A 27,548-nucleotide genomic window follows, 5' to 3' on the forward strand; every position below is an offset into this window, starting at 1 on the left:
GAGCTGCTGATATGGCCATAGAAGTTTTGAACCCTAATGTACGTAGATTAGTATTACAATAGTCTTTGGTGAGTATAATATTGAAATAGCTTTGAAATTCGTGTTAAATTTTTGATATATATTTAATTTTTAACAACGAGAAGGTATTTCTATTTTAAATGCTTTTATAACTCTCTAGCCAATGATAAAAAGAACATTCTAACCAACTAATTGTTTCTTTAGCAATATTTTTGGAGTATAATATTGGTCTTATTCTTGAATGAATATTTTAGTTCCTATTATTTAGTATAACTTTCTGTAATTCTAGGTTATACATTCCCTGAGGGCAGGCACCATGTCTGACCCAGATTTATATCTTGCACGATGTCTTAAACATAAGAGAGTCTCAAGATAAATTTTTTAAATGATTAAATGAAGGCTCTTAATCAACTTTATTCCAAAGAAATACATCGTTCCTTAGTCCTCTGCTCCCTGCTCCAACTCTGTAGGAAAAGGAAGCTTTGGTACTCCACTTGGGCAGGCACACAGGACTGAAGCATCTGTCGTAATGCCACATGCTATTTGTCTCTAGCCAGAATAGAGCTAATCGTGGATATGTGAATAAATGTCTTGAGAGAGTTCATTTCTGGACAAAGGAAATGCACTTTGAATCCAGTCCCTAAGGTGAGTTATCTCGGGAAATCATGAACTACCAACAGTGATGACAAAAGCAAAAATACACAAAAGAACCAGGATCTTGGAGGGGAAAAACCAACACTGTAAAGGTGACAACTCTAAATCCTGGAGCGAGTATGGGAACTCTGCCAAATAAAAGCATGGAGATTTCCAAGTGTAGATTCTAATCAACCCTGGAAGAGCTCGCGGGGCCTTGAGACTTGAAGGTGTTTCTAGAAGGAGAAAGCAATCTGGGCCAGTTGTAAGAGGGATGTGCCGTGGGGAGGGAAAAAGGAAAGCATGGTAAATATTTGTATAAGGAAAAAGAGAAAAAGGCATGTGTTTAGAGATATTGCATCAAAGTTTAAAAAAAAAATGACCATGTAGTAAAAGAAGGAAAATATTCCCCAGTGACAAAATTATTGCCAGAAAAAGCAAAGTTTCCCCCTATTATATTGAAGGATCTCTGTGATTTTCCTAAGTTAGCACGGACTCTTGCAATACAAACTGCTAATGTATCCTGCAAAAGCTCAAATGACTTTTTTTAAAAGTGGGAAATCAGATTTTATTAAACTAAAACAAATTCTGATCCAGAAGACTCGAAACTTTGTTTTGAAATGTATTGCAAAGATCACCACAGAAAGACAATAGCTGAAGTGTTCATTCTATGTTTATGACCATTGTAGTTAGTTTTTAATATAATATGCAACATGTAAGATCACTCCGTTCATTAGCTGAATAAAACATTACCGAATGATTCTTTAATTAAAGAAGCTTTTCTTCTTCCTTTTATTCTAGAGAAAAGTAAACAAGGTATATATTTCAATTATTTTCTTATTTGTCAAAGAAAATATAGTTTTCTTTCTAAGGGAAAATGAAGCCAATGATTTAAAAAACCAGGCTGAGGCTACAGCCTTTGCACTATCTGTTGTATTTCTTTGTACATTTTAAATCACCTCAGAATTTCAAATTCAGTAAAACTTATTCAGCCAATTTGTATAGAGTGCTTGTCGCATACCATGTGCTGTGCTGGCTTCTGGGGATACAGCAATAAACACATAGACAAAAGTCTCTGCCCTCATGAGGCTTCCAATTCAGTGGGAGAAGATGGACAATATAAAATAAATGTTGGCTAGATGTGGTAATATATATGCAGGGGGATAGGGTTTGCTGGGGGTAGGAGTGAGTTTGAATTTTAAGTAGAAGATCAGAGAAGACCTGAATGAGCAGGTGATATTTCAGCAAAGACTGGAGGAAGGTTAGGGACTGAGTTGTCATGCAGACAAGACCATATGCCCCTAGAGCATGACCACCATCCCTGCTGGAGCAGGTCAGCATAGGTCAAGGACTAAGGACTGACGACTGATATCGGGAATGTGGACAAAAGCCTGATTGAAGTGTGTTCAAGAGAAATAGTAGAGAAGTTAGACATAGTGAGTAAAGATAAAACATGTAAAAGTGATTTTGCTCTAATGAAGAGCAGAGAAATGAGACTTCAGCCAGAGGATAGACTGGTGTTAATTGGTGTCTAGGGATTATTTTTTCTTTTTTTTTCTTACATTGGAAAAAATAGTGTGGTACTTATTTGCTTGTTTTGGTGCTAATGTGCTAATGTAAATAATATAGTAGGGAGGAAAATTTGATGCAGGAAAAGAATGGCAATTTGTTGTGGGGTGATCATCTTTGTGTAATTTAGAGGGGGCCTGGTGAACAAGTGAATGGGCTTAGTCATAGATAGATAAACGGATAATTTCCACAGAAACAAGAGAGAAGGCAGAAGACATAGACCCAGACACAAGTAGGAGGGTAGATGTGGAAAGCTATGAAGTACAGTATGAGTAACTAGGCAGACCTACAAAGATATAAATTAAGAAAGAATATAATTTATTTTAACGTTTTCAAGATATTTAACCCAAAAAGATGCTGGGACATCGCAGTGATAATGAAATAATTGACATTTCTTAACTAAACCAGTGCTTTTTAGGATAAGGTTAAGTCATATGTCTGTATGTTATTATGAAAGTGATTATGTGTTTTATCCTTAAAGATAATTAGAGTGACTGAAATTTGCCCCCTCTCCCAAACTTATCGTGGGCTAACTATTTTGTTATTAGACACAATATCAGAGGTAAGTAAATGGTTGAATAATTATTCATGCCACAAAGATCGTTGAATTTGGATTACCACATATCAAACCAAGTTTAAATAAAATATTTTACAACACGGTGTCTTGTGTTCTGATTAAATTATTAATTTGTAATCTAAATTTGAAGAGGAGTATCTCTAGTGATTTGGGCTCTAGGTGTGTATAAAATAAAAAAGGGGCATGCTACTAATGATAAGCAGCAAAACAATTGTATTAAACCTCAGATGAGAAGGCAGTGTTTCTAACTTTATCATGTGTATTAGTCTGCTAGAGTGGGAATAACAAAATACCATAGACCGGGTGGCTTAAACAACAGAAATTTGTATCTCACAGTTCTGGAAGCTGGAGGTCCCAGATCAAGGTGTTGGCAGGTTTGGTTTCTGGTGAGGCCTTTTTCCTTGACTTGTAAACAACTGCCTTCTTGCTGTGCCCTCAGATGGCCTTTTCTCTGTACGCCCACTCTTTATCTTCTTATAAGGACACCAGTCCAGTTGTTGCCTCATTTAATCTTAATTACCCCCTTAAAGACCCTGTATTCAAATACAGTCACATTGGAGGTTAGGGCTTCAACGTATAAGTTGGAAGGGACACATTTGAATCCATAACATTTATATTAAAGGTTTACTAAAGGTATAAGTTACTAGACTCTCTTAAGCATTTCCCCTATTTGAGGCACTGGACTTCTGACCTAATGGAGACTGTTGATTCACTTCTCAATGTAACATACTCAATGCACACTAGGAGATAGGAGGTTTATGAGTTTCTTTGGACTAATCTATCGGATGACTGTCTTGCCATGACAGAAAAAGGGAGATGGAGCGAGATGAAGGCCATCGCAAAAACAGTGACACCTTTCTGTAGGCATATTGTTGGAGAACATCCAAATTCTAAACCTGACATCTTTCACAGTCCATCCACTTCTATATTTGCCTCTTCATCCAAAGGCCCCAAAGCTCCAGCCACCATTCTGTGAACATGCCACATCCTTTCATGATTCTGGGCCTCTGACCAAAAGAGTTACTCTGCCTGTAAAGATAGTTATCTGCTTTTTTACCTAAATGAAGTCATACCCATACTCCCAGAACTGGCTCAAATGCCACCTCCATCAAGGTTTTAGTGCCCATTCCTCACCTTCAGGCAATAAGTTGTTTATTTCCTATCTTCCCCCACAACCATTTCACTTAGCACACTTGTAGTTGTCTGTGGGCATGTCCCTTTCCTCCACTATACTGCAATCCCTTGAGAAAAGGGACTACATTTTGTTCTTATTTGTACCCATAATCCCTGTGCAGTTCTTGACATGTGATAAAGGCTCAGTGACTGATAAATGGTTAAATGTATGAACATACAATTCATTCATTCAATGATTCTTCACTGAGCCCCAGATAGTGTCAAAGTGCTGGGAATACAAAATGGCAAAGGAAACAAAGAGAACACAGTTCCCTTTACAGAGCTTAGAGTTTGGAAACAGAAAAGGTATAAACCCGCAAATACAAGAATTTTAAATTGTGACATGCACTGCAAAAAAAATTAACACTATTTCAAAATATGAAAATAGAGTGGATCTACTTTTGATAGAGTGGTCAGGGAAGGCCTCTCTGAGAAGTAACATGTCAGCTGAGAGCTGAGGGTTGAGAAGACATTAGCAAGAGAATGCTCCAGAGAAAGGGAACAACATACACGTAGGTCCTGAGACAGAAAAGAGTTGGTTAAAAAACCGAAAGAAAGGATGACAGAGGCATGATGATCAAGAGTGAGATAAGTAGGTCTGAGAGAGAGAAATGAGGTCTGTGGTAGACAGGAACTAAATCTCATGAGCCATGACAGAAGTTGGTTTTTTCGGTCTGAATACAGTAAGAAACCAACTCATGTTTTTTAAAGATCTGTAAGGGAAGAGATTGGAGGGGCAAGAATGGATGAGGGGAAATACGTGTTAGAAGATAGTTGCTATCCTATAAAGAAGAGATGATGAAGCCGTGGATCAGCCTGGCAGCAATGTAGACTTGGGAAACAGAATGGAGAGACATTTTGGAAGAGGAATCAGCAGATTTGGGGGAGTAACTGGCTGCAGGAAATGAAGACAATGAGGAGTCAAAGAAGACTTTCAGATTTCTGACCTGAGCAACATATGGTGCCATTTATTTAAAAAAAGAGGGCTAAGGAGAGAAAGTTTGGGGGAACACGGGGAAGACGAGAATGAAGAGTTAGTTCTGTATTGAAATTATTCCTAAAGTAAATCCAAGTAGCAATGTCAGGTGGTTGGTTAGGTAAATAACTGGAGGAGGAAAGGATTGGGAGCCATTACTGTATCAATGGCATTGAAAGCCATGAAAAAGAGTCTAAAGAAAAGAGGTCCAGAATTAAGCTCTTAAACAATAACCAGCGATCTCAGCTGTGATTCAAAAAGATTAATCAATGAACCATCTATAAAATGGATTTGGGGGTGGTGAAGAAGGAAAGAGGAGAGTAGTTGAGAATCCATCACATTAGGTGTACTGCATCACATCGGCCAGGTGTACTGCAGGCCTGGACCAGAATAAGTGAGAACTGATCCTTTTTCCCTTCTCATCATACACTCTCTCCCATGGCATTCTCATTTCATCTCCTAATGTGAACTGTTGCGTCCAGGTTTATATTTCAGCCTTAATATTTCTATTTGCTTGCTGAACATTGTGTTTTGGGTATCCCACCAGTACCTCAAACCAGAAGACTCAGTCAAATCCAGCTCGTTTGTTCCATCCACCATATTGCTATTTTTATATTCCTACTCCTGTTGATGGCACCAAAAAGGAAGTGCGAGGTAGCTCTGTCATTGAGTCTGCTCCTTCATGTTCCTCTTTATTTTTCTTAATGAGTAAGTTGCCAAATTCTGTTGATTACACATCAATAATATTATTTAATCAGTTTGTTTCCATTTGTATAGTCACTTTTAGAAGTATCCAGTAATATAATTGCTAATCAATAAAATTCTTTTAATCAGAGATTCAGTGTTACTGTTTTTTGTTTGTTTGTTTGTTTTCCTTTGTTTTTAGAACTACATCTTCTTTAATTCTTTCTCCTAAAATCTTATCTCAGGACTAAAGTATAGTATGAAAAAAATTTAAGATGGTTTGCAGAGAGATTTAGACTGGCAAAGCCATTCAACCTTAGCAGAAGGAGCTACTTTAGTTCTATTTTTATCATCATGTTTAGGAATAAATCACTGAAAGCAGAGATAGAAACAGAGATGGATAGGAAATACTTGGGCTATCTAATTCATCTCCTTGTTAGTGCAGGGAAGTTTGCTTTTCTTTTTTTTTTTTTTTCATGTCAAATGCCTGTGAGATATTGTGCAATAAAAGTCTTAGATTATAACATTTCAATCATTTTTGTAAGGTGACTAATTATCTTTCAAGTCACTCTCAGCATTGTTTTTTGAAGTCCTTTCCATGTATCTCTGTCACATGAGAGGTGTTTCCCTTTGTACGCAGAAATGGCCCAGGATCTCAAAAAGATGAACTCCAATTATTTTTCCATAGTAGTGATGAGTCTACATTAAGTCAGCCTTCCTCTTTATGATCTTTTTTGTGAGCAGTGACACACATTTGTGAGATCATTACCCAGAACAAGCAGTGGTCCAGCTTGTTACTATAGGATGGTTATAAAACTAACAGGAACCTCTAGGGATCAAACATGCCCCTTGGCACCTAATGGGGCAGATGCATTATTCTTATGGGGTTTCCAATAGAAAACTTGGTGTGGGATGACCTCCTTATTATCCCCATAGCTTTGAGGAGCGGGGAGTGGAGGGGAGTGGCATTTGGGAGGATTATTGTTTTTAAGTTCTTTGACTATCATTCAATATCTTTCAGTTATATCATATTTAACCACATAAAACATTGTATGCTCTTTTGAAAGATGCGTTTTGTTTTTTCTAATCATTAACTCCCTATATTCAGTTTTATACTACCCCCCATCCATTTAAAAAATATTCTTAGGACTATAGATATTATGTCTCCAAGTTCTATGATATCTGCATACCTCTTGATTGGAACTCTTTTATAATACCATTAACATGCTCCATACCTCCTCTTTCACATTCTTAGAAAAGATGCTAACTAATACTAGATTTAGCATTTCCTTTGTGCCATCCCACCAACCACACCCCTTCCTCCCAAACTGAATACACTTCGTTTAACATTATCCTTTGTTTATAGTGTTTGACATAATTTTTAATCCAGTTGAGTCTATTCTTATTCAAGCTAATTAGTTGGGGGCAATAAAAGACCACATGAGTTAATACATAGATTTTTAACTATTTCCTGAAACTTCAATTATGTGAATGTAGTAATTTTTTGCATTTTTTTTTAAAGTTCTTCCTCTGCAATCCAGAGTATTCATAATTAGCTGCTGTGGAAAGCAATGACAGAAACTCTCAAATGGTTTGAGATCTAACATTTCATAAGCTACCCATTTCCTTTACAGAGTCCTGATTGGCACTTTTAAGAAGCTGACACTTTATAATACTCTCCTACCCTCCCCACTTCACCGCCCCCACTTCCACCCCCCAACCACCATATAAAACTGGAGACCAGGCAAAAGGCCTTGGTTGGCTCCAGACACGAAGACTAGGTGGTCATGTCTGACTTGGCTTTTCTTACATGTTACAGAATTCTGGCAACTACACAAGAGCTGACCCCAAACTGTTTTTCTTAAAATGTAAAGAAGTAGGAGTTTTAAGGTTTCTCAAAAATGTTAATGGATGTTCATAGATTTAGCGAAGCATGCCAAAAGAAAATAAGAGTTCCTTTGGTCTACAGTGCACATAAACTCAGCATTGCCCCCTCCCCTTTACCATGGGCAAGCATGCCACTGAGAAGTCTTCATTCCCGGTCTCATCTGGTATACTAGGGAACCCTAAAGCCACAGGGATCACAACAGCTGCAATAAATAAAGCATCTATTCAATACGTTTTTATGCCAAATATTATTCAGCATTCTTTTGTCCTTGGTTTGATGGAAAACAGCATGGTGAACTTACTGCCTCCCCTTTACTACAGTGAGCCTTATGTAACTATGAAAGATTTAACAATTCGAACCTGCAAGTAAGCAAGATCATTATTCCCTCCATTTTAAAATTATTAAACAATAATATAGAGAACCAAAAAAAAATGTAATAAAGGATGTCTGTTGTCACTGTTGAAGAGGTATTAGAATTAGTACTAGGCTTTTTTAATTCTCCTCAGGGAAGATAATGAGAAGCATTCAGAATATGTATCCATGCAAATGTATGGGTTGGAGGGGGATCTTTAAAAAATAAATGTTACATATGTGGCAATATGAAGAAGAATATTATTAAGGAATTTCACAGAATTTTTATGTAAAGTCTCATCATACAGTATTATGATCTCAGGGATATTTTGTGATATTTACTGAGTCTTCTGAGAGTTCATTTATTCGGGTCATATTTTAAGGAGGAACTTATAAGATTCGGATCTAAAATATAATTCTGTAATATGCCCAGCTGATCCCATTAAATCCAACCTGAAAAGGAGCAGTATAATGATATGAACTATTCCCATTTTTTGAGTTGTTACACCTCACTTGAAATGCATTCCTTCTGGATTAAAACAGCAATTTCTCTTTGTTTCTCTCTCCAGGCTGAGGTTCAACTATGCTACCTGGAAGCACAAAGAGATGCTGTTGAGCAGATGTCCCTCAAGCTGTACAGTGAGCAGTATACCAGCAGCAGCAAGAGAAAAGAGGAGTTTGCTGATATGTCAAAAGTTCATTCAGTGGGAGGCAATGGGTAGGGAACTATTCTTTTTGTTGTTTTATTCTCACTAATCTCTACTTTTTCTATGATTTTCCACTGGTAGGCGGTAGGCAGGCATTTTCTCCCTAGCTAACAGACAAGGAGAAGCTCAATAGACCAGGCATTTATGTTCCTTTTCATTTGTGCCAGAATTGAAGCTGGATTTTATCAGCTTCTATCATCTAACCCAGAAATTCCTAACTTCATTATGCTTTATTTAAAAACAGCTCTGTGATTTTATGAGTGTTTGTGTGACCATATGGTACCTATACTGTTGGTCAGTTTTCTTTACAATTTTTTTCAATGTATTTTCTCCCTTTTATACGTTATCATTTATTTTAAAGTATGTCTAAGGAAATTTTAAACACCAGAACATCACTGGAAACTTGGTAGAACATCATTTTCCTGAAAAATGTAGATATTTAATAATTCTTTAGAGACCATGAGCTAGCTGGTTAGCTTCACATAAAGTCAATTGGAATAATAGACTAGCACTTGAATTGTCTGTAGGATGTGAAAGGACCCAACAACTTCAGTGACCCATCAATAATTTCATTCAGCCTGAGACATATGGCTGTATTTATACTATACTAACTACCCATACTATTGAATAATTGTCATGAATTCAGATATTTCCAAATGACTTTAAAGTTATGCAAAGAGTGTGTATATATGTTTTTTTCTTTTCTCTCTCTCTCTCTCTCTTTTTTTTTTTTTTTTTTTGGTCTTTTCTGCTAGGCGATTATTAAAGAGTAAAAGAGTAGTAATGAAATACAATTATTTCATAGTTGTAATGACTTCATAATAATTATACTCATAAAAATGGAAATACTAACCTATTTTACTTTTATTCTTGAGCCAGACAATAAGAGATAGAAACTGTTCTTCCAAGTTCCATTAAATATTAATAACATCTTATTACGCTACCAGGTATAACTCTAGCCAAAATATTCCCTGAAAAGGCAAGCAGAAAGAAGTCTTTTCATGTACTTGTTTGCATTTATCTTTTAAGTGCTTATAGTTATGACTGGACTTTAAATACTCATATAAATTTTTGGGATACATTAAGTACACAGATTATAAATTTTGTTTTATGTTATAATCCAGGGTCTAAAAATACAGGAAAAGGATCAGAGTCATTATTCTGTTTAGGAAATAGGAAAGGACTTTTCAAATTTTCAGATTTACCTATCTATATAATTTGTTGCTCTAGCAGGAGTTTTTTTTTATCCATGGACATGTTACATATATATTTGATTCATTTTATACAATTCAGTAGACATTTATTCACAAGAGGAAAAGCATAGAAGCAAATAAGAAAGAAAAGACTAAAGCTTGCAGTATGAACAATAAGCTGTTTTGAGGCTTTAATGTGCTTTAATTTCTCTAAATGCATAAATAGTCCCTGGTGCACACACAAGCATAAACTTTGGGTCACATTTTCATGTTTTCTAAAAGCCCCGGAGACTGAACAGTCACCACGTGCTTCTGGCCTCAGATTCCAAGGACCCAACCTGAGTACTTACTCTAGGCTCCACAAATCATAAATCTACCCTGGGAATCGCTTAGTTAACAACAAGCATTGTTCCATGAAGTGGGAGTAGGTAAACTTGCCTAATATCCTTTGTTCATGCTTCTTAGGGTGCTGAAGGCTGTACATTGTGCAGAAATATAAGAGTGTGTTGAAGAAAAAGCAGCTATTTAATACTAAGGACAAAAACCATATATTCCTTTCTATTTTCTGTTTATATACAGAAAAGCATTGTTTGAGAAATGCATGTGAGTGAGGTTATCTGGGGTGTCCTGCCTCCAAGACCCTTTACTCCCACAGTCAAATCCTTAATTCTGAAGCCTTAAGAACATAGCCTTGTAAAATTATCTGCTCCAATGATACATAAACTTCATTAGCTGTTCTTTTGTTACATAGAACGATCATTGTTTCTGATAAGCAATAGTGGGAATAGTGTGGGCTTTCATTCCATAGGCAGACATCCAGTCTACTAAAGAGAAAATTGAGTTGGTGATACAATTCATATATTTTTATTTCCTTTCCATGTCTACATGCATGCTAAGGAGAGTATGTCGTTGAAAAATGTTTAAGACTGCTCCAGGGAGGATTCAGATCCTAGAAAGAATGAAGGTGATCTTAAACTGCTAAGAATTTTACATAACCAAAAATCATTTAGAAATGAATTTATAACCTCTCTGGCTTGATGAAAAGATATGTATCAAGGTGATATAACACAGTTTATATACAATTATGAACTGTGTTTAGCAGTTATGACTATGCGTGGTCGGAAGATTTCCCTGAATGTATGTGAGGCTGTGTGAGCTCTGGTAGTAAAGTGTGTTCATCTGTGGGAGACATTTGGCACTGTCTCCAGCATTGCCAAACAGGAAACCATGGCTTCCTGAGGGATATGCAATGTGCGAATCACCCAACGAGATTCTCTACTGAGAGCAGTTTGATGCTTTTTAATTCCTGCCAACTTAAATGAAAGCAATGATCAATCATTTTGTTTCATTCATTCCATAAATATTCATTGAAGGCCTACTATGTACTTGGCATGATTCTGCGAGCAGAATTTATTAAGAACACTTACATTTTGTATATTTTGTAAAGTGTGACCATTTTTTTTTTCCAATACCTCTTTCTACTAAGAGGTTGTCTGATTTCATTTTTAAATGAATTTCAAAGATACTGTTCATTAAGTAGCATCCTACTTGCTGTCAAGACTTAGTGTACATTACAGACCATGTCTTTTATTCAGCTTATAAATGATAGAACTGAGAGGCAAAAGGCTGGGTGACTGGCTTGTCCAGGATGATAGTGTAAGATGGAGCTAAGACCTCAGCTCAGAACCCTGGATCAGAATGCGGTGGACAATCCATAAAGTCACACTTTGCGTTCTCTCTGAAGATCTTCATTTGGACCCTTGATAAACATTTTTTCCTCCTAAATCCCATGTTGTGCATATTTCATAGTCTATGAAATTTAAATTATAATATCTTCCTACTATGGAGAAATTGAAGAATCTTAAGAAGATTTCATTAAATCCACAAGGAATTTGGGGCAAAAATATTGCTAAGTATTGTTAAGGCTTAAGTGAAAACAAAATTAACTTCATTCATTCATTTGACAAATGTTATTAAATACCTCTTATATGAAATACAGAGAATAAAAGGCAAAAATTAAATGGTCCCTGACCTTGAGAGGCTCACAGTTTTGTAGGAGGAGCCAGATCTGTAAACAACATAGAAGAAAGGATCACAGGTACTTAGAAATCTGCATGGGATTAGGGGGTGGGTCTCATGGAAGATAAAGCTTGATTCTGATGGTGGGGAGGAGGGGGAATTGGAGCAGGTCAAGAAAGACAGCAGAGAGAGAGAAGACTCTGAAGATGATTTTTGAAGCAAGGTCAGGAGAAGAGCTATTCCATTTAATCCAAGCAAATGTTTTTTGAGCATCTACAAAGGCAGACCACAGTCTCTGCCTTCATGAGTGCTAGCAAGAGAGTCTAGCAAGAGAGTGCTATTATGCTAGTATCTGCCTGTGCAATGAGAGAAAGGGGAAACAGAATGTGCTATTGGACGTCAGAGCAAATGGAATGGGCCCCATGAGGGCTGTGTCTTTCGTGTTTACTACACTCTGCCCTGTGTCTGGTGCAGTGCCTGCAAAGTGTTAGGTGCTCAGTGAATGAATGGATGCATGAATGAATAATTAAAATTAATCTGGGGCTTAGAGAAGGGGAGCATAGGTCTGAGTCATCAGACTGCCTGCTGTTCTGTATGACTGGAGAGCAGGGTAGAAAGTTGGAGGGGTGTAAAATATAAATCTTGGGGAGCAGGTGAAGTCCTGATCCTGGAGTTAATCATTGAGTTCATGGTTCTTAACCAGGATGATCTTAACAGGTGATCAAAATCACCTGTGGAGCTTTTAAGCTGAAAAATGCCTGTCCGCCCTACCCTGACGAAAATTCTCATTCGATAGGTAGGAGTAGGCCAAAATATGATTACGTTCTAATGCCCACTTGCAGTTGAGAACCATTGCTCTAGTGGTTTTCAAAATATGGTCTCTGGGCCAGCAGTGTTAACATCTCCTGGGAATTTATTAGAAATGCCAATTCTGGGCCCCTCTCCAGATCTACTAAATTGGAAAACCTGGAGGTCAAGACCAGAAATCTTTGTTTAACAAGCCCTCCAGGTGATTCTTCTGCAGCTTGAGAAACACCACTGTAATCTTTGGAGATTTTAGGTCAGAAATTAATGGAAAAGGTGGAGACTAGATTAGAAATAAAAGCCAGAATGAATTGATAAACCTTGATGACCCATCGGCTGAGGGGAAAGATGCTCCATTGGCTTAGTCAAGGAGGAGAAAAAAATAGGAGGCTTTGGATTCAAGCGACTTTGCTGTCATTCAACATTTAATATTTATTGAGCTATGATTAAATGAAGCTGTAGTAGGCACTGGGGAGGTAGAGGCAATGGGACGCAAAGGTTGTCAGGTGTATGAAAATCGAGAAAGCCTTTCAGGAGAAGTTTCATGGAGAATGGCCCAGGGTTGGAAGTGACAATTTAGTGTGTCTCACAGATGAGGCAGTGTGTACAAACAACTGGAACCACTAAAGGATGTCAAGCATGACTAGATTAGCAGTTTTGAAACAATATTCTGGCAGCAGTGTGGAGAATAGATTGGCAAGGACAAGACTAGACAGTGCTTAATTAATAAGCTATTCTAGGCATCCAGGTGAGAAATAGGGCCTGAGCTAAGATGGCAGGAAACTGAGAGAAGGAAATTTACTGACAGGCCTTGGTGACCAGAGTGGATGGGGGAGGGACTTTATGGGAGCGAATATTAAAGAATGCATCTCCATGTTTCAGGCTTCATGTATTCTGGCAGATGGGCGTGCCGTTCGCTGAGGTGGTGAATGCAGAGAAGGAGCAGAAGGAGTGGGGAAGAAGCTGAGTGTAGTTCTTTTGAGGGTCTGTGGAATATCTAAGTGGAAATGCCCAGGAAGTGGGTCTGAAGCTCAGGAATGATTTGGGCTCCTCAACCAGCAACAAGGACAATGTAGAGACTATGGGATAGCAGAGGCTGAGGGAGGTAAGAGCATACCTTTTGGTAGTCTATCTTCTCATATCAGGTGGACATAAAATTATCTTTAAGGATACTTAAAGAAATATAAAATCTGAACAGAGCAATTACTAGTAAGGAGATTGAGTCAGTAATCAAAAATCTTCCAACAGATAAAAAGCCCAAGACAAGATGCCTTCGCTGGTGAATTCTACCAGACATTCAGAGAAGAATTAATCCCAATTCTTCTTAAACTCTTCGAAAAAACACAAGAGGAGGGAACCCTTCCAAATTCATTTTATAAGGCCAGCATTACCCTAATACCAAAACTAGGCAAAGACGCTAGGAGAAAAGATCCTTGATATCCCTGATGAACATAGATGCAAAAATCCTCAACAAAATAATAGCAAACCACTCAACAATGTATTAAAAGGATCATACAACATGATCAAGTAAGATTTATTCCAGGGATCAAGGATGATTTAACATCCACAAATCAATCAATGTGATATACCACATTAACAAAATGAAGAATAAAAATCATATGATCATCTCAATAGATGCAGAAAAAGCATTTGACAAACTTCAACATTCATTATAATAAAAAGTCTCAACAGAATTAATATAGAGGGAACCTACTTCGACATAATGTAGGCCATATATGACAGGCCCACAGCTAACATTTTGCTCAATGGTTTAATGCTAAAAGCCTTTCCTTTAAGATGAGAAAAGATGTCCACTTTGGCTTCTTATATTCAACATGGTTTTCGTAGTCCTAGCCAGAGCAGTCAGGCAATGAAAAGAAAGAAAAGGCATCTAAATTGGAAAGGAAAGGAAAAAACTATCACTATTTGCACATGACGTCATATACAGAAAACCCTAAAGACTTTATCAAAAAACTATTAGAACTAATAAACAAATTCACTTAAGTTGCAGAATACAAAATCAATATACAAAAATCTGTTGTTTCTATACATTAATAACAAACTGTCAGAAAGAAAAATAAAGAAAAAAAATCTCATTTACATTTGTATCATAAAGAATAAAATACCTAGGAATAGGTATTTAACCAAGGGGGTGAAAGATCTATATACTGAAAACTATAAGACATTAATGAAAGAAACTGAGGAAATCACAAGTAAATGGAAAGATATTCCATGCTCATGGATTAAAAAGATTAATATTGTTACAATGTCCATACTACTCAAAATGATCTTGCAAAAGAAGAACAAAGTTGGAGGCATTACTCTTCCTGATTTTAAACTGTATTTGAGAGCTATAGTAATTAAAACAGTATGGTATTAGTATACAAACACATATAGATTAATGAAACAGAATAGGGAGCCCAGAAATAAACCCATGCATCTATGATCAATTAATTTATGACAAATGAGCCAAGTATATACAATGGAGAAAGGACAATTTCTTCAATAAATTGTGTGGAGAAAATTGGAAAGTTACATGCAAAAGAATGAAACTTGACCACTCTCTTACACCATACACAAAAATTTACTCAAAATGGATTAAATACTTGAACATAAGACCTGAAACCATAAAATTCTTGGAAGAAAATGTAGGTGGTAAGCTCCCTGACATAGGTTTTTATGGTGATTTTTTGAGTCTGACACCAAAAGCAAAAGCAACGAGACCAAAAATAAGTAAGTGGGATTACATCGTCCTAAAAAGCTTCTGTATATACAGCAAAGGAAACAATCAACAAAATGAAAAGACAACCTACCGAATGGGAGATAATATTTGTAAATCATACATCTGATAAGGAGCTAATATACAAAATCTATGAAGAACTCATACAACTCGGTAGCAGAAAAACAAGTAATTCAACTTAAAAAAATGGGCAGTTCTAAATAGACATTTTTCCAAACAAGACATTAAATCTTTGAAAACCAGTGGGGCTTGGGGTGGAGGTGGTCCCTTTATTAAAGGGTGAGATGCCCAACCCACACTAGTGTGCCAGTAGCAAGTTTGGATCCAGTCCTCTCTACACACAGATAATGACATAGGAAGGTTTATGTTTGTTTTGTTTTTGTTTTTGTTTTGACAACATCATTTTTGCTTTGTCTTCTGAAGTATGGTTTCTCCATTTGTGTTAGAATCACTACCTATTCTAAAATTTTCAGAATGTTTTCAGCTCTTTGGCTAGAGCTTAGCCTACATATTATCTGAAAATTTAGAAAAAGGTTTGACTTCCTGACAGCCTAACAGAATCCTCTAAATACATTCAGAAATTCACATTGATATTTCTAATTTTATGGCTAATCTTGGAAGTTTGAATTTTTTTGCTTTGTTTTATGGCTTTTATTTTAATAACAGATGTTTATGAACAGACGGTTCATGGGTCCATGAGAAAGTAGGGCCGGTCATAAACAAATTTGTAGGGTTGATTTTCTTTTTCTCAGACATTTTTACATGTACATGGGTATATATGAGAATTGAGAAAATTACTGCTGGAAAGAACTCCATATTCCTTTTTACTTATTAATGGCAAATGCAGGCTGCTTTTCTCATGAGGAAGTCGCTCATGAATTTTCATTCAAAATAGTAAATTAGTGTCCACACTTTAATATGTTTAGAGTGGAAAGGGATTCTACATGCAACTGTGCATATATCAGATTCCATGTCTGGAACGCTAAATTTTGTTCTTTAATGATATGATGATTGAGCTTGGTGCCAGTATTGCGTCGCCTTTCTGTGCTTAACATGCCACATGGAGTAGAGGATAACAGGAAATTCTGATCTATTATTAGTATTTCATTTGAGTAAAATTCTTAAACTATATTTTTGCAAGATTTTGTTACCAGTTTAGTGTCTTTTTTTGAAAATAAGAGGCAAATTTCCTTGAGCAAATAATGTGAACACTGAATACTTAGTGAATATTTGAGGGAAGAGTCGATATGCTATAGAAGCTAGGAAAATTGGATCATTTAATAGAAGTCCCAATATAGATAAGCTGGTATTTCAGGAACCGGTCTTGTGTTTTTAGATGTGTTGGTGTGAAATGAACCATTAAGCATATAAAAGATGGATTCTTAAATGCTTCAAAATATATATTCCTCGGCCTTAGCAGCAAAACTGCCAGGGCTTTTTAGTGTTATCTTTTCTTCAACCAATAATTTCTCTATTTTGATGATTTCTTCATTTGGTTGTCTCTTTTAATCAAAATTCCTTAGTGGGCCAAGCTGAAACCTCATATATTCACACACACCTCTCATCGATTTCACTTGGGTGAAACTTTATCTTTTAAGCAAAGTTTAAGTTGAAATGTTCAGTTAATGATGCTCACTTTAAATACCAAAGGCTGAATGCATTTATGTTCAAACACTTAGCTAGTCAAACATAACTCCCATCAGGGTTTAGAGGAAGGATTATTTCTTAAACTATGCCAGCCTCATAAATACTATATTGCTATCCAATATGCAGAAAAATGATGCTAAATAAACTTGTTAGCATTTTATTTCTGTGGTAGAAGGACCTGGAATCTTTTTAACCTTAAAAAAAGGCAGGGAAAATGATAGATGTTGGAAAATACTTTTGGCAATTACCTATAGTAGTTGACCTAAACTTAGAAATAAACACTGAAGAAAAAATTGCCTATTTATTTCTCCGTAGCCTTGTCCTTGTCTCTATTAGATCCTCAGACTACGGAATAAATACATTCAGAATTCTATATTTGTCTAAAAAGACTGACTTTGGATTAGAAGATCTTTCTTCTCATAGCATGATTAAACTTTTAAACCTCTTAAAATGGGAATGTTATACCTACAACAGAATGTTCAACTCTTTTATTATTATGGCAATTTAAAAAAAGTATCCAAAAGAATACAATTCTTTCATAGAGTATATGTGAGTTTGCTTTGTGCAACCTCATAGAGAACATAACATATTCATAGAGTACTGAAAAGGTACCTTTTGAGAACTTTTAACATGTAAGAGATTATATATTTGAGTGAATGACGATATAAACCTGAACACAATTACAAAGAAAATTTTATGAGGTAAATCCCTCCGAAAGAGTAGTTCTCATTCTTACATCCTTTATAAGATTCTGGGATCCTTGACACAATTTCAATCACCTCTCTCCCTTCTAAAAAGAGAGACTAGAGTCACCAGGAATTCAAGAAAAGAACCTGGTTTGGAATTCTGCTTACAGAATCAGCATATTCTTCAAAGGGATATAGAACTGTTAACTAGTTTCATGCTACCCTTGATAAATTCACTCATCTATGATGTTTTCTGTTGTCCTTTATGGTAGCTGGCACTTTTCCTAGAAGACGTTGTCTTTTATAAAACCACTTGAAAAACACTTTAGATACCTTTGCAGGTAATGTAAATATAAGAAAGCAAACTACTTCCTTATCTAAGAATTTTCCTGATATTGTGAGCACTGTAAATTCTAGTCATTTTAGAAAGTTTCAAAAGAACCAGCAAAGAAATTTTAATAATTTAATTGCTGACTTACTACAAGTTATATATTTGATTTCACTAAATTTGGAAAACTGTCCGGTCTTTCCTAAGCTGTGAATTAACATGTAACCAAGAATCTGAAATCAGGTGCAAATACTTAAAAAATGTTTTTTTCTTCAATGTTTGGACCTTATGAGAATTTTTTGTTTGGAAAACACTGGTGCTGATCCTACTACACTACTGAAACAAAATAAGGAACCAAAGCATTTACTGCAACTAGTAAGCTAAAGTCTAAATATTCTCAGCTAGGATGTAAATAGATAAGACTGGAGAAAGAATGAATACAGTGTCTGTGTTAGGTTCATACGCCATTTGCAGGTCTCCAGTGTGGACTATGTGAGGAGCCTGAGGTGCATTTAATGAGAAGAAATGGCTTTTGTTTTGAAAGGAGAGTAATAGGAGGGAACAGCTCAATGGCTATAAAGACATGGTAAAGAGCCAATAAAAAAATTCCTGTAGTTCTGAACATTTTATCATTCTGTATATATTTTTTATTTGTTTATAACCTACTTTTGAATCTCCTTTAATTTTCATCAGAGAAAAGGGGAGGATGTAAAAGGAATAGAAAGACAACTTACACTAACAGAATCTACGGCATCTAGTCGTTCTAACTAAGCAAATACACCATTATCATATACTGAAAGCAAAATCTCACCTTCAGAATGAGTGAAGAAGCCTGTCCATGGTATGCTCCTAGCTTTGGTATTGGCATTTAGGGACAAGATACTATTATATTTGTCACATACTCCTCTTCTGCAGTCATTTGCCCTACTAAAGTTTTTGGTTTCATTATCTACATTCAGACATCACCATTCACCAGCTTCTGTGGTGGGCATTAGGGAAGCAAAGATAAAATACATCCCTTGCCCTTGAATTTAGTCATAATCAAAGTTTCTTTCTTTCTTTTTTTTTTTTATCATATACCTATGGGAAGAAAAACAGACTTCTTTGTTTTCTCTTACTGACCAACAATTTTTATGAACCATCCTAAACACATACTTCCTGGTAAAGCAAGGAAAAAAAAGCTTGCTTTAAGATCAGAGTTCAGGCTCTTAAACACAATGCTTATAGTCTCCCCTAATAAATTAACATTCTTTTTAGAGCACAACTCTTGAGATAAATGCCATTTTTTTCAGATTTCCTATTCTTCTCCCTTCTTTTGGACAAGCATATTGCACAATCTGAACAGAAAGAGGGCTTACATGACCGTGTGATTCGGGGGTGCAGTGAGGTCCTCTGGCTTAGTGTGGCCCGTAGGTGCAGGCTGGCTGGGTTCATTGAAATGGGTTTTCCCCTGGACGTTATGAGGTTGTTCTCCACAGAGGGCTTTGGCTGAGTTGTTATCTCTTGGCTTGGTCAGGAGGTATTTCCTGCTGCCTCGAGCCTCATCTCAGCCTTCATTGGTCCTGCCAGTTCTCTGAGGTCTGGCTTCAGAGGCCCCATGGCTCTCCTGGGAGGTCATTGTGCAATGCCACTGTCAAGTTTACCGGCTGAACTTCCAGAAACCTCAAGGGGTTGGGGTGAGGGATGAGAGAACAGGTTAGCAAAGGGGATCTTGACCAAAGATCTCTCTCTGACTGCAACATCCCCACTCTAGGTTCTTGTGAGGACTTTGATTAAGGCAACTCTTCCCAGATTTCCTAGCGGGAAGATCCCTTCAATCTGTCTCACATGCCTTTCGTCTAGGTCTTAGGCCAAGAGATGGGAGGACACACCTGTTCCTCTTACCTTCATTTCCTTCTTATTCCCCAAGTCCACTGAAATGGAAGGGGTGAGCTTTTTATTTCCTTTCCTTTTTGCTTTTAATATTACCCTGGATTATACTCTCCTAATCTGGGGAGGGTGTGGGGGGTGTCACATTACACCTTTCCCCTGTCTTTACGGTTAAAATATGGGAGGGTACAAGGAGAAATGATTACCGTAATTCGGAAGGTATTTCTAAATGATTATACCTGTCGTGTGAACAAATGCTTATTAGTCATTCCTTATTCGTCACTCACAAAGTTTTTAATAAAGAAAGTCTCATAGTTTATTTGTCCCTGTTATAGTGGTTTTTGTTTGTCTTTTAGTATTTTGAAATGAGATACTATTTGCAGATTTTACATGCTGGAAGTCCTTGCCATTCAAAGTGAAGTCTATGACCAGCAGTTTTGCCAGTTGCCAGTATCTGTTAAAAATGTAAGATCTCAGGCCCCACCCTAGAACTACTAACTCAATACCTGCATTTCAGCAAGGTCCTCACTATACCATATGCACATTAAAGTTTGAGAAGCTCTGCTCTAAGCCACCATAGCATTACTGAAGGTTTTGGCTGCATCAGCTATACCCATCATCAGCATTCACGAGACAGTTCTACGTGTTAGCCAATGAAAGTCCTTGCCCTTGGGTGCTTATGGTCCTAGTCAAGGATCTTTATAATTATGGTAAAGGAATTAAAATAAAATAGGCAATTCTAGGTCTAGTCTCCTCCATCACCAGACACACCTTAACTTTTTTATTGACAGATCTATTAGGATTAAGTTGTAAGTTTTGAAAAGTGGATGTTTATTTTCTTGGAAAGCAGTTGTTTAATGTATAGACACAGGAACAAGGTAGTAATAAGATGCTTACTTGATAAATGCAGACTCATGCCTGAGGCTGCTGATAGGGTTTTGTTCAGTTACAATTTGATAAGACTCTAGAATTTATTTTAAGGGGATGATTTTTTGGGAGAAGGACAAAGTCATAGTTTTTCATCTGCACTTTTATTTTCTGATCACAATGTTTTAGAAGAATCTTGGTTTTACTTATTCACCAGGCTTTCAATAGAGAATCACATTAATCCTTTTAAGCTTCTTATTCTAATGATTTATTTTGTTGAAAACCATAGTGATCCTCCTTTGAATTTTAATGATTGCTGCCTATTCAAAGATTCATTGTTTTGACTTCCTGTCCTTACCTTTGTTTCCTACATGTCTGTGGGGAACACCTGTCTAATACTGGATCTGCCCCTGGTTCTGACTGGCTTACCAGAGTCACTCAAGCCTATCTCTGAGTGTTAAGCTGAAATGCTGGCTACTCATCCATGACAATAAATATAGGATATATGTTTGCAGAGATAGGCAGATAGACAGCAGAGGGAAAGATAGATGATTGAGTCATTTCCCAGTGAAAAATAATATTTTGGATATTATAGGATATTATGATCATTGTAGAGAAATTAGTTAAATTAGTATTCTTAATCATAAAGCTATTTGGGATGCAATATCTATGGGAAATCTAGTAGATGAGAAAGGGGTCTAAATTTTGAGGATACTGTTTTTACCCCAAATTCTAGACCATGTAACCTTCCTAAGGCACTGACCGTCCATTTCTCATTGTTAAATATGACAATGCTCTTTTTCAAGGATGTAGTAGTAGTCATTTTGTTCAAGTGTTGCAAATCCTCAGAAAGGGTTAGCAAATGGAAATTGCCACGATAATATCTTAGGTACGAGCATCGGAACTTCATGTTATGATTTCAAAATCTAAGAAGTGGCTATGTCACAAGCTTGAGTTCCTATTTTACCCACTGTGTAACCACACAGAGAATTTTTTCCCTTCTCTTTTTATAGGTATCACCTAGGAGCATCATGGGTTTTTAAGAATGTATTATTCTAATATGAGATTTTAACAACTACACTGTATTTATGCATAATACATTTCGTGCCTTATCTTCAGGCTTCTGGACTTTGATTCAGAATATCAGGAGCTCTGGGATTGGCTGATTGACATGGAGTCCCTTGTGATGGACAGCCACGACCTGATGATGTCAGAGGAGCAGCAGCAGCATCTTTACAAGGTTAGAGCTGCTCTTCTTGCCTTTACCTTGCTGTGGAAGATCTGATTAGCCTGACAAGTCTCTCTCTTTTCCTCCCTCCAACCCCCCTCTGGATATCTTTGCGTTCATTGTATGTATCATGGTGTCTATTAGAATTTCCCTTCCCTGTCCCCAAACTCATTTCCATCCCTTGTGTGCTGACAGGCTGTACCGACATCATAATTGCGAGAAAGTTCCCTTTATCACATTCTATTTGGTGTAATTCTATAGAAGGACAAAGATTTATCTTCGAGATGAATAGCAATAAATGAAACCGCATTAATAAATAGACTGAAACAAAATGAAAGATAAATGGACTGGTAATATTTAACAAAATGTGTTTTGATTGGAGCACTCAGGTAGATTCTATCCATCCCTCAGATGCGCCCAAAGGAAAAAGAAACTTGCCTTCAGTTTGGCTTGCTGCTTTTAGGGTACAGGGCTTGTCAAATTTAATGTTTATTAGTGATGCATAGAGCAGACGTTGTCATATTAAGTCAATATATTTGCGTGTGATTTAAGAAAACTGGCTTGGAACTCACATATTGATTGCAGGCAATCCATCTAATAACTATCTATATTGTTTTCTGTGTCTGCTAATTCACCCTTAGCCTAATGTGTTTTACCGGTTCTACTTATAGTCTGAGAAGTTCTTACAAAACAGCCATGTGATTTTGACTGAAAAAATGGTTGCAAGATTCACAGTGTCTGAAAAAGCTGTTGGGGAGTGTAGAGGGACCTTCCACTGAAATATCAGACTGCAGTAAATCTTCCTCATTTAGGCAATTTTTATTGGAGTAATTCTGACAGTTGTCATCCTTGAATTGCTTTGAGCATATGGCATATTTCAAAGAGCAGATTGTGAATCATAAAAAATAAAATTAATAACTAACCACAGAATCAGCAACAGTATAATGACAAGAAACAACTACCCTGTAGCTTTTTTAAATTTCTTATAGAATAAGAAGTACATTCAAGGTCAAATAAAAGTTGTCTTCTTTCTTCTTCAGTTTTTATCATTTTAAGTTACTTTTCCTTAACAAATTATTTTAATTTTTACTTCCTCCATAAAGAGATATCTATTTGTACTTTTCAAGGGTCTGGTCGATTTTAATTAGTGTCCCCTGGGAATCATCTCAGTTAAGAGAAGATATAAGCTCCCCCGGGATTCAGCAATTGGTGATGTTTTACTCCCTAAAGAATTCTGTCCAACGTTAATCTAGTTTGTTTACTATTAGATGTTTCCTGTATGGATAGCTGTCCACATTAACAACAGACTATCCAATATACCTTCTGACATAACATATTGTTAGAGTAACAATCTCAACCTAATGTAACCGAAGCTCAGTGATTTCACATTTCATGTCAGGATCAAGAATTAGATATGAAAAATACTTCTAAATCTATATTAATTTGCGATACAAAATATTTGTTTTATTTCTAAAACTTAAGCATTAAAAATCAAGCCAAATAGGAAAAAAATATAAAAGTAACCTAATCATAAGCTGTTATCTCAGCTTTTATTGCATTCATGCTGCCAAATAACATTTTTTTCTTCTTAATGCATTTTGTATTTTGCACGTACACCACTATTTTTTTTTCAGAACAGTGCTATTCTTTGTCAAAATCACATCCATATAATTTACATCACAATTAATAGGAAATCACTGAACAAAAAGCGCAGTCTTCTTTTTCTTGTGGTTACTTGTAAGTGCTCTGCCTGAGAATTCCCATTCTGGCATACTGAAGGCCGTTATTCTACCCACTCAATACTTCCAGGTTACAGTATTTTTTTCCAAACATTGTCATATTGGGGTTCTTCATTTGTGACTCATGCCCTGTCATCATTTTTCTGATTTTAGGTGTTCAGCATATCTAAGTTTATTAGACTGGCACTAACTTTGCATTTGGCTTATAAGTAAAATTAAAGATTAAGTTAAAAACCAAGGGTAAATTCTACAGGTTTGTAGACTTTCTCTTCATATAAGCCCCCAAATTATTCCAGAGGTTTGGAAACCTCCAAAGCAATCCTGAGGACATTGACTGAGGAGTAATTTAGAACTTGGGGTGGCTCCTGAATTAGAAAAACTGATGGAGGAGAATGAATTTCAAGTTTTTCCTAAGAATCTCTAGGGATTCTCGGGTTAGGTCAATGTTTTCAGTGTTCCATTCCCCTGTTCTAATCTGCTTTTTCAGGAATCAACTGAACTAATGCCTTGGCGGAGGTTTGGAGCCTGTTGATTATAGAGACTTCTGAAAGACTGAAGCTTTTCAATTGGTCCCCAGGCCTCCCTAGGCTTTCAGTACCATTTGGGACTACCTTAATCATCTTTGTTCTTTTATTAGCATTTCTTATCAAGAGCACCATTAATATTTGGGACAAAACAATTTTTCGTTAGTTAGTGGGGCTATCCCTTTCAATACTGCACATTTGCTGTTCACATTTCCCATCACGGTGACAATGCGACAGGACACCCAACCCATTTGACAGCATGTCCAATTTATCCCAGCCTGTCCACATCATCTTCATTTCTTCATATGCTTGTATAACGTCAAGAAAAACACCTTGCACTTGTGTTCTGTACTTTGTTAAGCAAGGCACCTTATGCAATTATTGAATTACAGTTGTTCAGTTTAAAATTTAAGGATGGGAATGAAGCTCATGATCCCTGGTATTAATGAAAAGAATGAGAGTGAAACCTTTAAGAGAGATCTTCGACTGAGCGTTGGTAAATCCCAAAGAACTATAGAATCATTATTCCTTTTATTACAGAATTCGAAACTTTTGTTCTGGTCTCTCTGGGGGTGGGGGGAGGGCTCTCTGCATTTCAACACTCAGCTCCTTTCCTGGCATAGATAGTCATGCCCAGACCTCAATTTATTCATTGCACAGTCCTAGGTTGTTCCCCAATGTCCGTGTTTGGAAATGTTGAGTTAGAGAAAATATAGTAAGATGGTACTCAGTGGGAGCAAAGATTTTTTAGGTACTACCTAAACATTAGGTACTAACTTTCTGCCTTTACCTATTTATTTTATATTCTGATCTTTGCTAGGAAAATCATCTGGCCTTAACTCCTAGATATGGAGCTACAGATAAATACCCCAGATTCTTCTTCAGCAGACCTCCTGTGTGGAACACCTGGGTTACCTAAAAGCAGCAAAATATCCAAGGAACTTAAAGAGGAAAGGAATTCTATTTAATTGTCAAAGAATACATTGATACAACCTGACATAATTTAGAAACTTAATATTACAAGAAGCTATTCAGTAGATTTTCTGTTTAAACAATTTCTTGTTATTTTTGGATAGTTGGAAATTTAAGACCATTTTCTTTTTTAACTAATGTTAAACCTCAGGATCTTAAGAGCAACCTAATTCTTATTAAAAAGTAACTACTCCTTTAAATATAACTTCATCTTTTTGAGACAGTGAGCCATACTGCCAATGTCTTTCCTTCCCACTTCTCTCCCTTGCCCAACCTCTGAATAGGGACATTCTGTACCATTTTAAATAAACATTGGCAGTATTGTCAGCCTAGAAAACAAAAATATAGTTTTTTTCTCATTTTTTCTTCCCTAATTTGAGGATCACCTGCAGGGAGAATTTGCTCCAACGCTCTCACTTTCTTTCTCTTCATTCCTCCTACCTTCCTAAGTAGGACAATTTAATTTGTCAAAAGTAACCACTGTGATTTTGAAAGTTCAGCTCCTATTTGTACTAGAGTGACGAAGCCAGAATTCATAATCACAGGGAGCTGTCACTCTGCTGGTCTTTATGTGCATTAACTATTAATGGAGAAATATTTAAAACCCACTTGCAAAGGAAAAGCTCCATTTTGTCATTTCTACAGATCAAAGGTGGCATTATTCTTGGGCTCAGGGAAGCTCAAGACACGTCTTCTCCCATCGTATAAATTTTATAGCCTGAGTGACCTGGAAGCATTTATTCCGCTGTTGCTGTTGCACTGCCCTCAGCAACAGACACAGCTGACTCTGGAGTGCTGCATGGGTGTGGCCTGGCAGGGCTCTTTACTTTGCCTCAAAGGACTACCCATTCTGTCACCTATAGGGCACAGATGACAGAGCCCCTAGCGATCCTGGGCTGATGCGGGGTTCTAGAGTCCAAGGGTTAATTTCGAGGGCCAAATTCAGAAGTTACAGTCTGGCAATTATTGGTATAATTGAAGGAGGGCTGTTTTCAGATAACATGAAGCTCTAAAACATCATATTTATAGATTTGTTCCTTGAGTGAATGAATGGCTTAGCTATTCCTCACCAATAAAATATTAGATTATATGATTTCTAAGGGGTTAAACATAACCCTTCCAGCTTAAAAATAATTTGAAATTAGTACCCATTTCAACGAAGACCCTATACTTTCAAGGAATTTACACTGAATATTTTATGTTTAATGTTGAGGGTTAGTTATTCATATAGTTCTGTTTTTATGGGAAAAATTTAAATATCCTCTATATTTCCCCATTAGTAAAAGTATTATACAAATATATCCTGTGTGCAAAAGGAAAAGGACTATTCATTTTACATAATACAATGCGCTGTTTAGATTAATTACATTTTTACTCTGCTATGGATTTGAGGTTGTTTATAATAATTCACAGGAAAATAATAAAAATATTTTAAAATAGAAATATAAATCAGAACTGGGGAAAATATACAAAGGTAAGAGTGTATTTCTGTGCAAAGTGTTAATATGTAGGCCATGCATTGTAAGGTCCTACACGGTTACTAAAGATGATCTCAAAATTTTATTCTGGGCTTCCTGGTAGTAAAAACAAAGAGGGAAATGTGCTCAATTGCAAAAGTTAAATTTTCCATGAGAAAAAAGTCACAATTCCTTTGAAGAAATTAAGTTTATTTTGATACTTAAATATGAAAAAGTTTTCCTTTTAGGATTTTTTTACTGAGAAATATTTAACCAAAATATTTCTTGCAAGTAAATTTCTAAACGTAATACTTCTAACAAGTGAATTAATTATTTTTCTCTGACTCTGTTGCCAGGTAATGTTTAGAGACTTTTCACACAGCTCTCACCCAAAAGTGGCTCCTTTCGATGATAATTTGGCCAGGTGGGATTAATAATAGAGGTCAACAATGTTATATATTGGAAAAAAAGAGGATATTAATAAAGTGAGAAAAAAATGTAAGCATTGAAGAGAAAGAAAAACAGTTGGAATTAGTTCATACAAAGTTAACTAAACATAAAGGAGAAAAGGAGTAAAAACCATGGGTGGATGAATGAATAGGTAAGAAAATGTTAAAAACAAAACACAAACAAATAAAAATAAACTAAACAATAAAAGAATTGTTTCAGAAAAAAAAACAGATAAGAGAAAGGGGTAAGTTTTAAAGAGGAAAATGTTACTTTGGAGAATTTGAGTGTGTATTAAAAGACAAGCATTATTGTTTTTAAAAGAAACATATGTGGAATAAAATTAGAAATTCTGGGGAATTAGAAATATTGTGTAAAAGAAGAAAAATGTGATATAGTTGACTTGTAATTTTATTACCGTTGATGCCAAAATGATGTTATTATAGCTATGA

General features: G+C 36.3%; 1 protein-coding gene across 1 annotated transcript in view; it reads left to right on the forward strand.

Moving 5' to 3' along the window:
• The window catches only part of AKAP6 (A-kinase anchoring protein 6), a 420,713-nt gene that overhangs the window by 302,810 nt on the left and 90,355 nt on the right, over window positions 1-27,548 (forward strand). Inside the window, exons 8-9 of the mRNA XM_006906869.3 lie at window positions 8,439-8,587; window positions 21,849-21,969. Coding sequence (XP_006906931.1) covers window positions 8,439-8,587; window positions 21,849-21,969 — 270 coding nt within the window. The remainder of the gene's footprint in view (window positions 1-8,438; window positions 8,588-21,848; window positions 21,970-27,548) is intronic.

Source organism: Pteropus alecto, unplaced genomic scaffold (assembly GCF_000325575.1).
Source record: "Pteropus alecto unplaced genomic scaffold, ASM32557v1 scaffold171, whole genome shotgun sequence".
NCBI classification, from domain to species: domain Eukaryota; kingdom Metazoa; phylum Chordata; class Mammalia; order Chiroptera; family Pteropodidae; genus Pteropus; species Pteropus alecto.